The sequence below is a fragment of the Notothenia coriiceps genome, unplaced genomic scaffold (genome assembly GCF_000735185.1).
Source record: "Notothenia coriiceps isolate Sejong01 unplaced genomic scaffold, NC01 NC01_scaffold00037244, whole genome shotgun sequence".
In the NCBI taxonomy this organism is placed as follows: domain Eukaryota; kingdom Metazoa; phylum Chordata; class Actinopteri; order Perciformes; family Nototheniidae; genus Notothenia; species Notothenia coriiceps.
This window is the reverse complement of record NW_011369945.1, coordinates 17972908-17987414: the sequence shown is the minus strand read 5'-3', so window position 1 is coordinate 17987414 and position 14507 is coordinate 17972908. Positions and strand designations below refer to the sequence as shown.

Below are 14507 nucleotides of genomic sequence, written 5' to 3'. Positions count from 1 at the left end.
TTGCAGGCAAAACGTTCCACCTTTGTTAACATATCACATTAAAGGAACATTTTATAAAACACTTTCTGTCATCTCAGGCCTCAATAACATCCTGAAAACATTTTCAGAATGTTTCTTGGAGAATGTTCTTCATTTGTTATCATGTAACATTGAGGGAACATTTTATTCAACCCTTTCTCTCATCTCAGGCCTCAATAACATCCTGAAAACATTTTCAGAATGTTGCTTTGAAAATGTTCTTCATTTGTTATCATGTAACATTGAGGGAACGTTTTATAAAGAACATCTTTAATGTGATACCCAACAACGTCCAAAACACATCCTTAGAATGTTGCAGGCAAAACGTTCCACCTTTGTTAACATATCACATTAAAGGAACGTTTTATAAAAAAACTTTCTGTCATCTCAGGCCTTAATAACATCCTGAAAACATCCTCTGAATGTTGCAGTTAAAACGTTATGTCTTAGTTAACCTTAAACCATATAGGAAAATTATTTGAACAAATAAACATCCTAAAAAGGTTCTTTGAACATCAGATTAAAACGTTTCTTTAAAACCTTGTTAGAACCAATCGGTAACGTTAGCCAAAGTTGTGAGAACGTTCCCCGCTAGCTGGGCCTGCTCTAGAGTCTATAATATGTGGGAGGCAAACATGATATTTTACTTACCAGACTTTGTTCCAGATCGATGCTGATAATCATGAACTCATATCATCCCACCTGCAAACCTACCTGACTTCACATGTTTGTCTTTGACATTTGCAACTTTTCCCGCCTCAGGAATACACCATGGACGTTTTCTTTCGGCAGACGTGGGTGGACCGGAGGTTGAAGTACGAGGGCCCGATAGAGATATTGAGGCTGAATAACCTTATGGTGACTAAAGTGTGGACACCGGACACTTTCTTTAGGAATGGGAAGAGGTCTGTCGCTCACAACATGACGGCCCCCAACAAACTTTTCCGCATCATGAAAAATGGCACCATCCTATACACCATGAGGTACTGCAGTATACTCCACAACCGTGTACAATCTATTGATGCTAAACAATTAATTAATAATATTCAAAGTCAAATGTTTAGCCTGAACTCGACAGCTATTCTCCATTGTATCACAATGATTTTTGAGGGGTTATCAGCTCTTCACTTTCTTTTTATATATTTTGTTTTTTGTGCTGATTTTAAGCTTTTGAGCAGATTTGCTGTGAAATCAAAGCCAGTGGCTCATGATGTGCAAACAGAGCAGAGTTGTTTGGAGGCAGAGCGGAAGGGACCAAACTTTTAAATTCAATATAACAATCTCATAAAGTCTCATTTACGTTTTTACTGGAGATGGCTGAGTTTAAGTATATGAAGACCTTTTGTTGACCCTCTAGCATATTACTGATACGTATTTATATCAGAAGAATCAACCATAAGCTCTACCTTATGTGACTTAGTATTCTTCTATTTAACATATTAAAAACAGTACATGCTAACATTTAGCACACATGTTAAAGTCACCTTTATATGCTGATCAGCTAAATCTATGGTAATTTACATAATGTAAAAACTCTGGTGTTGCTATCCCTGAATATTACACACTTTCTTAAAGCATTTGTGTGTCTATTTGGACACTTACTTTATGGAGATGTTCTTTCTCTGTATTACAACAGGTTGACCATTATTGCCGAGTGTCCCATGAAGCTTGTGAATTTCCCCATGGATGGACATGCATGCCCCCTCAAATTTGGAAGTTGTAAGTCTTGCATAAATATGGGTTTGTGTGTGTGATTGATACGAAAAAACGAATATAGATAGAGAAAACCGTGCCTTTACTCCCAACTATTCAAATTTGAACCTTTTTTAGAAAAAATTCTGCAAAGAAGTAGCATTGAGGTTTAACATTAAACAAATTCTGCTAATCGTTGGAAAGACGCTAACTAATCCAATAACCGTAAATGTATTTGCATTCATCAAATATAGGTAAGCAATATAGTAAGTGCAACCCGCAGTGCGGTAAAATGATGGCCCTACATGTAATATTTTGTATTATTAACCATTGCCACCATTTACCCCTTTTGAGTCATTATTGTAGTGTAAACAATAAACTCATTGCTTAGAAGCTTCCACCAGCCTAACTACAACATTTTGCATTTTGTGCCCCCCAGTGTTGTTTCACAGAAGACCCACTGGATTACTTGTCATCCCTAAACAGGCTGCAATTTGCAAATAATAAACAGCAGGTTTTCCCAGCAGAGTTTTAACTATTTCAATTTAAGATTTTTACTCTTTAAAAGCTTTTTAATTCATCTCATTAAAAATGGAGGGACTTATGTGATAGTGAGCAACGATAACAAAGACAACCATGATTCTCAAAGTAATAGTTGGATTTGTAAACAATCTTGCTGACAGTAATACAAAAAGAATGATACCACACAAGGCAAATGTGAAGCTACTACAGCCAGCTGCCCTTTAGCCTAGCATAGCTTATCATAGCATAAATAATGGGATACACGCCTATCCTAGCACTGTCAAAAGGATACACCAACCAGTGCAGCTTATTAACATGTTGATGAAAATCATTTTGTTTTATTTGTGTAAAGTTTAAAAGAGTGTAGCCGTTTTCACCTGTGTCCAGTCTTTGTGCTTGACTAAGCTAACTGGCTGCTTGCGGCGGCTTTAAAACAGTTTCATGAGTGTTATCGATCTTCAAGGAAGCAAATGTCAAACTTTTCCTTTTAAACCAAAGAAAGCTATCACCTCTTTATAGTCACATCTGATTTTAACAGTTTTAAGCCAATGTTTTAGAAAGATTTTTAGTAAATATGTTTTTATTTGCAAATGCTACATGAATGCCTTCTTGAGTAAAATGTTAACGTTTATGTTGGTATGGAAATCTGTCACTTATCCAAAGTTTGAAAAAAAACCTGATCACGTGACTGTTCTCTGCTTGACACTGAAATATATTATTTTCTGAAAAAAGTGCAGAGGAGCTGAGCACTTTGTGAGACACAAAGCAACTGAATAATAGTACTAAATAAAAAAGAATTTAATTCTTCATCGTGAACAATGAAGCTCTCGCTCAGCACCGGTGTTTATAGTGGGTCTACTGGTCAGCAGAAATGAGTTATCTCAAATAAAGGAGTTTCTCAGCTCCATCTTATCAGAGAAAACCGGCAATTTGAAGATTACATCTGCAGGAGAAAGGAGAGGAAAAGACAACGAGTTTGTCTTTGCATTCTCCCATTCCGCCTGTCAATTACCCAATGTGGTGACATTGGAGAGGACAAATTCCCATTTCTCAGGTATTCTCATCCGTCTCCCCCTCTCCGTCCTCCTCCTTTCACCATCCTCTTAGCCTCCAGTCAGAAGGAAGCGACCATGGCGGCCTGAAGCGAAGGAAAGGTCAGAATCCCTTCCTCTGCCTCAGGATAACACAGACCTATGCAGCTATTTTCCATAGCTGGTGTGTGCGTGCGCCTGCTAATTTTCTATCTGTCTGCCATGCCTTCCTTTTTCCTCCATAACTCTTTTCTCTTTCCGTCTCATTTTCTGTAACTCCATCTGGACTTGTGTGCAGGCATTGCATTCCACTCCATGACACAACAGAGTCATTTCATTTTGGCAGCACAGTTGGTATCCTGCCGATGTGGAGTCCCATAGGGAGTGGCAGGCGAAGGCAACTGGCATTTTTGTTCTGCATCCACAGGCTTGCCAACCTTGCCAGGTCAACATCAAAACACTGCATAGTAAAAAGACTTGTTATGAATTTGACTATCCCTAAGACACAGGGGGATTTATCTGAGCGTTGCAACTTTTGATGGGAAAGAGATTTCAGGGTGATGGATTAGTAAGTCAAATATGACAGATGAGATCTCCATGAACTTTGACTGCGACCACATTGCACTGGTTTCATTGGAGCTGAAAGAGTTCATTGGATGTTACGTAAATAACAGAAGAAATCATATAGTACATATCATATCAACTTGAGAAAAACTGCAATGCAATCTTTATGTTACATTATATTAAATAAATGTATTAGTTTTGCTGTTTTTGAACCGAAGGAAAGGGTCAATCGGCCTCAAAGTGCTCGGAACCCTTCAAATTAATTAGCCATTGGATATTTTCCCGTGAGACGCTTCCTTTTGCCATGATTACAATTATAAGTAAAGAAAAGCATTGTAATCCTTTTGATTATAAAACTTTCACATTTAAGAATAGTCAATTTGATGTATTATTTAACAATATCACCAGATTCTGCAGTTGTTCGGAGCTTTACAGAGTGCTTTAATGTCTTTTAGAGCTACTTGTTTTGGTTTAATGCCAACAACAATGTTTCATTCACTCTCACGGTTCTCATCCTACTCTATTCCAGCAGTACAGTAGCAGTTTTCAGTAAAAAGTTCTGATAAACCCAAAAAAGTGAGCAACTAGTTAATGAGAATAATCTAGCATGTTTCAACTAAAGAGCCATATAGCATTCACTATAACAAAATGGATGAAAGAATGTGATCTTAAGGTACTTCGGCATTGGCTTTACTTTTCAGACCCTGCGTTTACGTCCTTTTTTATTGCACAGTCTATGTTGAAAACCAATGCCAAATGAACGTTAATGTTTTTCTGTTTGCTGTCACCTTTCATTAGTTCATAAAAAAGTCAGCTGTATCGAATGAGTTTCTCTTAACTCTTGTGACATTGAACCACAGAAATTGACAAAATCCACAGACCTAAAATTCCAGGAGATGCCACAATTGCTTCACAATGAATCACTAATGTTTTTCACATGGGACCAGGTTAGACCAATAACTAACAAACCATCTAAATAAAAGTTCCAAACTATTACAACCTTGATCACAAAAAAGGTTCACAGAAGATTTTATCCATGTTGGTCGGTTGGTTTCAAGAAGGCAAACAAATGTATATCGAGAATGTATACACACAGCTAATTTAAAATCATATCATAGTCATGTTGACAAAGACAGTTTACACCATAAAAGCCTGTTACATACTGTACACACATGCTTTTACCCTATACTCCACTGTTCATAATATACAGTAAGTGACTCACACCTTGGGGTCTTCTGTCCACAGATGCCTATCCTAAAACAGAGATGGTCTATAGATGGACCAAGGGGCCCGAGCATTCAGTGGAGGTCCCTCCTGAGTCCTCCAGCCTCGTCCAGTATGATCTCACCGGCCAGACGGTCTCCAGTGAAACCATTAAATCCATTACAGGTGAGATTTCCTCATGCTCTAACCATTTTGACTGGTCAACTGAAATGTAGCGAGAAATAATCTGTAAGAGAAGATATTCGGCTGTCAGTGTGTATTGTCAAACCTGGTAGATTTTCCAGATATACATTGTATTTTCCGCATGAGTGATGGGACAAATACTGTACAAATGTAACACAGAGGGTGGATAGTGGAAGGATTTTTGCGGCTTTGTCCCTCCATTGGACCGTGATGAGCAGACAGCAGCCTCTTTAAATCAAACCCCGACAACATCTTAGTTGAGGCACTGCAGAGTGCCTTTCGGTTCACATAAATCCTAAGTATCCAACAAAAAGATTTGACCATGTTAGGTGGCATGTTTTTAATATGTAGAGGAGCACAAAAAAATTATTTAAAATAAAATGCGGCATCTGTCTAAAGCTGCGTTAATGAAATCTGTCGGCCTGCGACTCAAAATTATTTGTGAATAAAACAAATTCCTTTCTGTTCGTCCTCCAGGTGAATATGTGGTGATGACGGTCTACTTCCACTTGAAACGTAAAATGGGCTACTTCATGATTCAGACGTATATCCCCTGCATAATGACAGTAATCCTCTCCCAAGTGTCCTTCTGGATAAATAAAGAATCGGTCCCGGCACGCACAGTCTTCGGTATGTAGACTTTACACATCCTCTCGGTTTATTTACTTTGTGTCTGCATTTGTGTGTACCCACTCTGCACAACAAGGTGATGTTCCAGTGTGAGGTGATTATGTGGAATGTATACAGTAGAGAGCTGCTGTTTTGTATTCTTCTTCTTTGCAAATTCACTGCTATTAGTTTTAAGCCCGGTTTGGAACTAGAATAAACAGCAGACAGCAATAGGAAAAATCATTTTGTGGCCATCTTCTAAGCAAAGAAGCCTCGAGCAAAGACGAGGGATTTGGGTCTGCAATGGTTTTGGCTCATTGTGGAAGGCACAAAAACTACTCAAGGTGTCATTTGAATACCCCTCTAAATGGGAAAGTTACCCTGAGAGAGTATTACAAATAGTCATTGGTGATTTTGATTCAAGGTTTCTACAAATATTAGTGTGATATTATTACAATCTGGCATTTTATCATTTTACCACAGCTTCTTGCATAATCCGCCATTTCTACATCATCAATTACTCTCAGTTTATGGCCTGTGACCCAGTTGCGTGTAATGGCTCCCCTGGTACAACATTAGGGTCTCTGACTGTCAGAACAGACTGATGAGTGTGTGTCGATAGAGACACAGGACGACAGACAGAGCTGCTATAACTTGTTGTTTTATTATTAAGGGGCGTCTCTGTCTGGTCGTTTGTCGACCACGTTCCTCCACTTATGTTGATGAAAAGTCATTCAATGATAATGGCGCTGACACTCGTCCTCTGTTTCAAAAACAGTACTGATGGATTATGTTGGGGAGCATCAATTTCAAGAGGTCATTTTCACTTGAGTATTGAAAGAGAAGGAAAACATCAGAGGGAATGAATGATTCGACTTTTTGACATGTTAAGAAATGAAAGTGTTCTGTTAGTGAAAGTACAATCTATTATTATTAATTTATCGTGGTAAAGAAAGTCATTTTAAGTGAAAATGCAACACTTTAAAAATAAGGCCCGCCTTTTAAAGGGATTTAATGATTACAATTATATTTATTACTGTGAAACTTTAATTAATTAATGGAATTATGATTCAGGGAAAACATTAAAAGGGATAACTCAATTAACCCTGATTATTAACTTATAATAAATAAAGCATTCATTTATCAAGCATTCTGCAATGGCTTAATACCATGTATATTAGCATCATTATATAAAGGATAAAAAAAAACTAATAGGATATTTCACAATATAACAAATAGCTAAATAATGGTTTCTTGTTCCATGCCTAGTTACCCGCAATGCAACTCAACTGTCGCCAGTTCAGTTGGAGATTTGGGTGCAATATGCTAGTAGCAGTGTTTATTTCTTCAACAGAAACTGTGACTAAATATTTTTTCTAAAAAACCTTTTATTTTGTGACCAAGACTATAGTTAAGCTAAAACTATTTAGCTTAACTTTAACTTTCCCGATGTTAGTACAAAATATGCTAAAAACTAAAAAAAGACATTTGACACATGAGTAGTCCGGAATAAATAAAACAGATTAACATTAGCCTCGAGCCATTAATATAGTTGCGGTACGAGCCACAGACGTCTGATAAGCTCATCGACTAATGCTGACTCAAATGACATCACTTGAGGAAATGTATCAGAATCATAATAACAGGCCTGTTGTCGGCTGGCAGCGGCATTTAGTCTGTGACAGCAAACTGACTCACTAATGGTGACGAAAAAAACCACAGTCTCTAATGGTTCTGCTGCTGGTCACACACACACACACACACACACACACACACACACACACACACACACACACACACACACACACACACACACACCTGTATCCACTCAGCGTGCATTTGACACGCCATGTGTTTCTGTTGATTGTGCAGTATGTGCTCTCAATGACTGTGACCCTCAGTAAAAGTGTATCTCAGTGTCCTGTTGTGTATTAAAGCACTGTGGGATAAATCCTGCTCTCCTGCAGTGACCAATGTATCTGACAGTCCAGCTGCACATCCCCTGGCCCCCCGCCCCAAACTGCCCTGCGCGACACACAGAGGCTTCACGGCAGCACGCCTATTGTTGTATCTTTAGATTTTCTGAGGTAGCGGGTTTCTGCTGTTATCCCCTGAGTTTAAATGTGCGTGTTTGGGTTTGGGTGAAGTTAGGACCGGGGAGGGAAGAGGAGGGTGGTTGGTTGGGGTTTGGATTTCTGTTTTGACGTCCCGCCTCAGTGACTCAACCACAGTGTCCTGCTATGAGCCTGAGGAAGCACTTTGTCAGGGAGTGGATGGAGGATTAGAGCTAGAGGGGTCAGAGTTAAAAGCACATTTGTAAGGAGCTCATTCAACGTAAGGCATTGTTTTTTATGACAAGAGATGACTATATTTAGTCTGGTTGTTGGGAAAATGAAATGCAAGCTGCAACAGATGCAGAGTTCCAGTATATCTATCAAGCATCTCAGTTTTTTCTTATGTTGACAGCTTCATATTAGATGGTTAATATCCTCAGTCTGTGGCCTCAAGCGGCAGTTCACCTATGATTGACAGGTAATTATATGGCGGTCATGTCCGGGCACAGGGGATGAATTTATGTTGGGCAACGACTCTGCGGCACAGATTGTTCTAGGTCCAAGACATTAAGGGGATTTTCTACAAATGTGGTTAATAACACCAAGGACAAGTGGCGAGCTACAGGCGCATACTGTAACCTTGTGTTATTGTAGGGGCCGCATGGGACTGTGCGTGCTGGCCAGACCAGTGTCTCCTTTTATTTTCAGAGTCCGAGGTTGCTTCTGTTGAGTAGCAGATATACTTTATGCAGCTGTAAGCTCTTGCTACTGTCCTATCTTTAGACATACATCAGACCTGACGTTGCCCAAACATTATGTGGAGGTACAGCTTGTCTACAGGCTGAAATAATCCTGTTGGCTGAGTTAAACAACAGAGGACTGAGATTATAATACTTTGTACAAAAGCCCTGAGAGGCAAGTAAAAACAAATCTGGTGCTCCATTTTTGTGGGCAGATTTAAAATACGCAATAATAGTACTTTCTTTCTAGCCAAAAGAAAGACATGACAGTACTTGCCAACATGTGTTAAGAGACTTGAGACTCTTGTGGCCAAAATAAGTTTCACAACAAAAACACTTTTTGTCCTTCAAGGCTTCCGTATCTTAGACCTGTCGTTTTACAAAGCTTATTTAGAGGTGGAGAAAAAAGAGAGAAGGTAGAAACAAGAATGTCATGAAGCCATATCAACTTCATAAGGTTAAACTATGTAAATGTTGTGTTTACAGCTTGTTGCTCTGCTCTGTAGTAAACAAAACAAAAACATTGATCCAGGTTTTATATAAAGGTATACACATTTTTGTTTTGTTCATGTCTTCCATCTCAGAGAACCGAAAATATTTGGTTCATTATCCCCCACATTCAGTTAATGAAATATGCTGATGAAGACCAACATCATGTGCATGGGTTATTGAACACCGTGCAAATGGTTTTTATCACCATTTCTTTAGCATTGACATGAACTAATCTAATTGTGGGCTGTGTGTGATGCATACATATCTAAGATGCAAACAGCAGTTTCATAGGGCAGATATTTCGTCCTCTTGTAAATAATTTTAAATCACTTAACATCTTGTGTCAGCTTATATGCATGTTTGATACTGTTCTGTTTTTCCTACCATTAAAGGCATCACCACTGTCCTGACCATGACAACACTCAGCATCAGCGCTCGCCACTCCCTTCCCAAGGTCTCATACGCCACCGCCATGGACTGGTTTATCGCAGTCTGCTTCGCCTTTGTCTTCTCCGCGCTCATTGAGTTTGCCGCCGTCAACTACTTCACCAACGCCCAGCTCGAGCGGGCCAAAAAGAAGCCGGCCAAATGTCCTCCAGGCCCCCAAACCACGCCTGTGAAGGTCAAGGACACAGAGGAAGTGCTGCAGGTGATTTTTGTTTCCCTCAAAGTAGCCGTGGCGAATGGTCTGCAAGCACTTAACTTCAAGGATCACTTACACAGCATGTCCCTTATTATGTGCTTACTGTATCTGGCCTTTAGCCTAGAATTTTGAACGGCAAGGAGTGGGCCGGCCTGAGGATCGTCAGCTGTGCTCCTGCTCAGGAAGAAAAATAGAGAAAACTGCAGAAGTTCAACTTCCATATATTATTAGAATCCGCTTGTTTTTTGAGTTGAATTGAGTTCTTATAAAAGATTAGTGGCTCCGCAAATTTGAACAAACTACACTCAAATCCAACACATGTACTATTACTGTTGACATGAGCAATTAAGACATTTCAACTTTTTTTACCCACACTTTTTTGATGTGTTAAATGATAACACTTTCTCTGGGACTCACTGTTCCTGGTAAAAACATGAATTCCTCTCACCTGATGAAACAGATAATGGCTTTCTCAACCACAGCTTTGACTTGTTGAAACTTATTTTTAAAAGTGGTAAATTAGGTGGAGATTAAATGAAACACTTAAAGATTATTGTATCTCATATCACCCTGTCACCTTTAGATTTTATCCAGGGTAACATTTTGTGCAAAAAAAAAAAACAGCTTCCCTGGTCGACGTTTTCTCAAAGATAGTGTTTGCTGTGGGGCTTTTATTTAAAAAAAGAAATCGACATGAATCCATTGACATAATATCCTATTTCTGTAACACCAGTTGATACAAATTACATTGACACCATGGCAGCTGACATATGGATGGAAACAGAATTCATGAATATGCCATGAAGCTATTTTAGAGCCCCTAGTTGGATATAATGAATGTGTTACAAATCAATGTTCATGCAAATGCAGCAATGTATTTTTGGTGCTGTACAAACACCATTTACAGATGAGAGGTAAAAAGGAGGATGAAGTGCACATTTATTAGGCTTTAAAAAAACTAAGATTCAATATAAACTGTTAACTGATCATCGAAGCTGACACAACGCATCAATGCACATATCAGTTTTACATTAACTACTTTAAGTTGCGCCCTCCAGTCCAAATCCCAGTGTGGCGTAATCATGCCTGAATGCAGTACAGTGACAACGGCACTTCAGTGGATTAGTAGGTTGCCAAGGCAACGCAGCCCGGGTACATCTGTATAGGTTTCAGAACGGCTCTGGCACTGGGGGAAAAAATTAATACTCTTTTCCTCAAGAGCAGGTCCTGTCGGCGCTCACTAAAGGGCTTGACGTTAGGGGCAGAGTGTGTCCATGGTTCCAGATCTTTGACGTACAGTCATAGAAATCAAACCCACACACACACACACATACACATACACGGGGCACAAATACACTGGATGCTTGCAGTTTCAGGGGGGGTGGATTACTCCTCCAAATGCCTTAGAATCAGCATCACTCTCCCTGCTAGAAAACATCAACTCTCAAAGGATAAGCTCCTTTGACGCTACACTGCATTACCGCCCCGAGGAAGTGCCACCTACTTTCTGTCTTACGCTTGTGTGAAATGAGTGAAATCCTCGGTAAGTGACATCTGTAATGCACAAACTCTATCGTCTGCTTCCAGATGAAGGCCATATGTTTCAGGAAGACTGAAATCAGATCAATATGACGAAGTTAACGTTGGCGCGCTTTTACAGAGAGGGAAAAAAAAGCTAGTGAGCTTTACCTTGCCCACAGAGCGCCTTCAAACGGGGCAGGCGGAATGTGATTATTCACACTCCAAATCCTCAGTTTTTTCTCTCAAATGTACATCCACGATTAAAAATAACAACTTCTTATTTCATGACTCAATTTGATCACGTCAAAATATCTTTGAAGATATAGAAGCAGTCAGGTTAGGGCTCATTATGAAACACATGGATTATAAAGCAAGAAAATTACTAATTTTCTAATACTGGATTTTAGAGACTGATAACAACAGCGTACATTTTCCAAATCTGATTGAGCTGATATTTCCATCCGTTTTATACGTTAAAAATAATGTTTGTATATTCCCTGTGATCCTTTTCAAAATGTAATGATCACTTCCTTGGCCAATACTAAACCCTTCCGCTAAGTTTAATAAACATCAGGCCTGTAGTTCTTCTTTAACTCTGCTCACCAAAAAACAATCCAACAAACAAATCAAATTGGAAATACAACCTCCTTCATTGACACAATTTATGAAGAAAAAATGTGAAGAGTTCAAAGAGTTTTGAACTAGATATAAACTGAGTGGGACAATTGACAGCTGAAAAGTATAAATACCAACGCTCTTTGGTGGACATACCATGAAGGACACAGTAAATGACCTCACACTTACTCATAGCATTTCTGTAATTCAACTGACTGTCCTCCTAGGCCTTTGGCTACTGTTATGTCTGCCTTTTTTTTCAGGACAGCATATAGTTAACAGTAACGGTGGCGTGTTTACTACTAAAAATTCATAAAAATCTTTGAAACAATGGGTAATTGATGCCAAACAAACAGCAAAAGACAGCTGTAACAGAACATTAGCTTACACTTTAGATTTAAACTGTAAACCCAGAAGGTTTAGTCAGCTTACATGCTTGCCCTTGGCCTTGGGAGGTACGCTGGGTAAGCATGTAGTAAGCTAGTTAGCCGCACAGGTTAACATTTGCAGCTTATATAATTATTGTTTTTTCTTTCTTTTAAAACAATCAGAATCCTGATAGCAACGGTAACCTAAGAAAGCGGATGAACTATATGTCCTACCAAGAGGCCAGCAGTCACCAGAGAGCCCAGTCCACCATCAACGTTTCTGGAGTGGGGAGAGCTAGGCCGCTACGACATTTAGCCAGCGGGGCTAACGGCAGCTCCTCCGCGTTCTCTCGCACCAGTCCCAAATCTGAGAGCCTGCTCAGTGTGGCCTCCTCCTCCGCCCAGCTGGTAAAGAGCACGCCACAGGCTGCAGCCTCAACACCAGACGTGATGGCGGGAACGCCGTGCAAACAGAAAGCCAACTCATCGTCTCTGCAGCAGCTGCTGGGGCCCAAACTGGAGCACTTCCAGATGATGGGGAACAAACCGGAGATAAAGCAGACGCCGTGCTCCCAGCCCACCACTGCTGGTATGGGAGGAACCAGCAAAATTGACAAGTATGCACGGATCTTGTTCCCAGTGTCCTTCGGGGCTTTTAACATGGTTTACTGGGTGGTTTACTTATCAAAGGACACAGCGGTGGCGAAAGGTGGCTAGACTTTGTTCTGGCAACCACAGTGAAGACTTTTCTTTCAACAGATGGGAAGCAAATACGGATTATGGGAGTTGCAAACAATACGAGGAAACTATTGTTCCTTCCAAACAGATAAACAAATTGTGCTTGGCGAGCACTTCCATTTCCTGGAGAACACTTTTTTCTTTTCTTCCTAAGGTCCTCAAACAGCAAGCATGGGAACCAATCAACCAAATTAGAAATATTTGAGTCAAAATAAGAAACAACACCTGCTAAATGGAATATGCGACCTTCTTCTTTATGTCATGTACGTCTGACTGAAAAGGTCCGGGTCGGCTCTGACTGCCTCGTGATCTTTTCTGGCCTGCAGTCCGGATAAAGAATCCAATTTTTTCATTTTCCTATTTTTGTACTGTGCATCTGGCCAGATGATAGGACGCTGTGACGCTGACTGAAATGAACTGCGTCGGCGCTATATGAATATATGAATTTAGTAGGATAAACAGATTTATATTGAATGATTACAGTGTACTTCCAGTTGAATATTAAGACTTTTTGCAATGGTGCCAGGAGGCTAGATGATGCAAGGTTGAATGATTTGACAGAGTAAGGGGAATCTGGCAGTGGTTTTTCTTGGATTTTTAATTAAGAGCGAATACAGGTTTAAGACCGTCTGGATGAAAAACAAAAGATAGTTTTGAACAGAATCAAACTGGGCTGATGGGAGCTTTGAAAGCCTCTCTTGTACATTACCTACTCGCAAAGCATCTTATACGAGATGGATTAACTAATCTGGAAATATTGAAATAGCGAAAAGATGAAATTTGAGGATCAGTCTGAGTAGAAAGTAGTAAAGGCAAGTTATTATTTTATGTAACAGTAGGATTTAAGCTTCTTTACTGCCACAATCGGTTGACAAATAGTAGACAAAGATTAAAAATACAGTCCTAGCATGAGCAAGCCAAGGGAGAAGAGCAAAGCTATTTGTCTGCAGATCACTGATGCTATAAAAGAGTTGGGTGTTTGTTCAGGGACATTTTGGCATGTACAATAAAGGAATGTGACTGTTAAACAACTGCTCAGGAGCTGACTTCTGTCACCACCTTCTTCAATTGTGTCAAACTGAATCAACTTAAGTAGGTGTTAAACACATATAACACAATTTCACTGCATTTCATGCGGTTAATCTTGGGAACGTTCTTTAATGTGTGACCGGAGCTGAGCTCATGTAGTGTTGTTATTATAAAGCTGCATTGCAGACCGACGCCACCGCAATTATCGGTTAATGGGATATACTGTAGCTAAATTACATTACAAAAACCCTAATAAAAGTCTGAGTGCACAACTGCCTCTAGCTCTTTCAGTTTAGATTGTGTTTAAGACATCAATTTCCGGATTTGTTGCGTTCTTGAGATTCTTCGAGACTGCTTGAGATCATTTACACCGCTATCATATCTGTAGACTACCTGTAAGGACACAGTTAGGGCTGTATGTCAAGGGAGGCCAGTGCCTCATCAATGTTAATTCTTGAACAGCC

The 14507-nt window shown here is 39.7% G+C and overlaps 1 protein-coding gene across 1 annotated transcript in view; it reads left to right on the top strand.

The window, feature by feature from the left end:
- The window catches only part of gabra4 (gamma-aminobutyric acid type A receptor subunit alpha4), a 17950-nt gene extending 4139 nt beyond the window's left edge, over positions 1–13811 (top strand). The window contains exons 4-9 of the mRNA XM_010793793.1: positions 781–1001; positions 1655–1737; positions 5073–5216; positions 5712–5864; positions 9522–9778; positions 12460–13811. Coding sequence (XP_010792095.1) covers positions 781–1001; positions 1655–1737; positions 5073–5216; positions 5712–5864; positions 9522–9778; positions 12460–12993 — 1392 coding nt within the window. The 3' untranslated portion in view covers positions 12994–13811. The remainder of the gene's footprint in view (positions 1–780; positions 1002–1654; positions 1738–5072; positions 5217–5711; positions 5865–9521; positions 9779–12459) is intronic.
- The last annotated feature ends 696 nt before the right edge of the window (positions 13812–14507 follow it).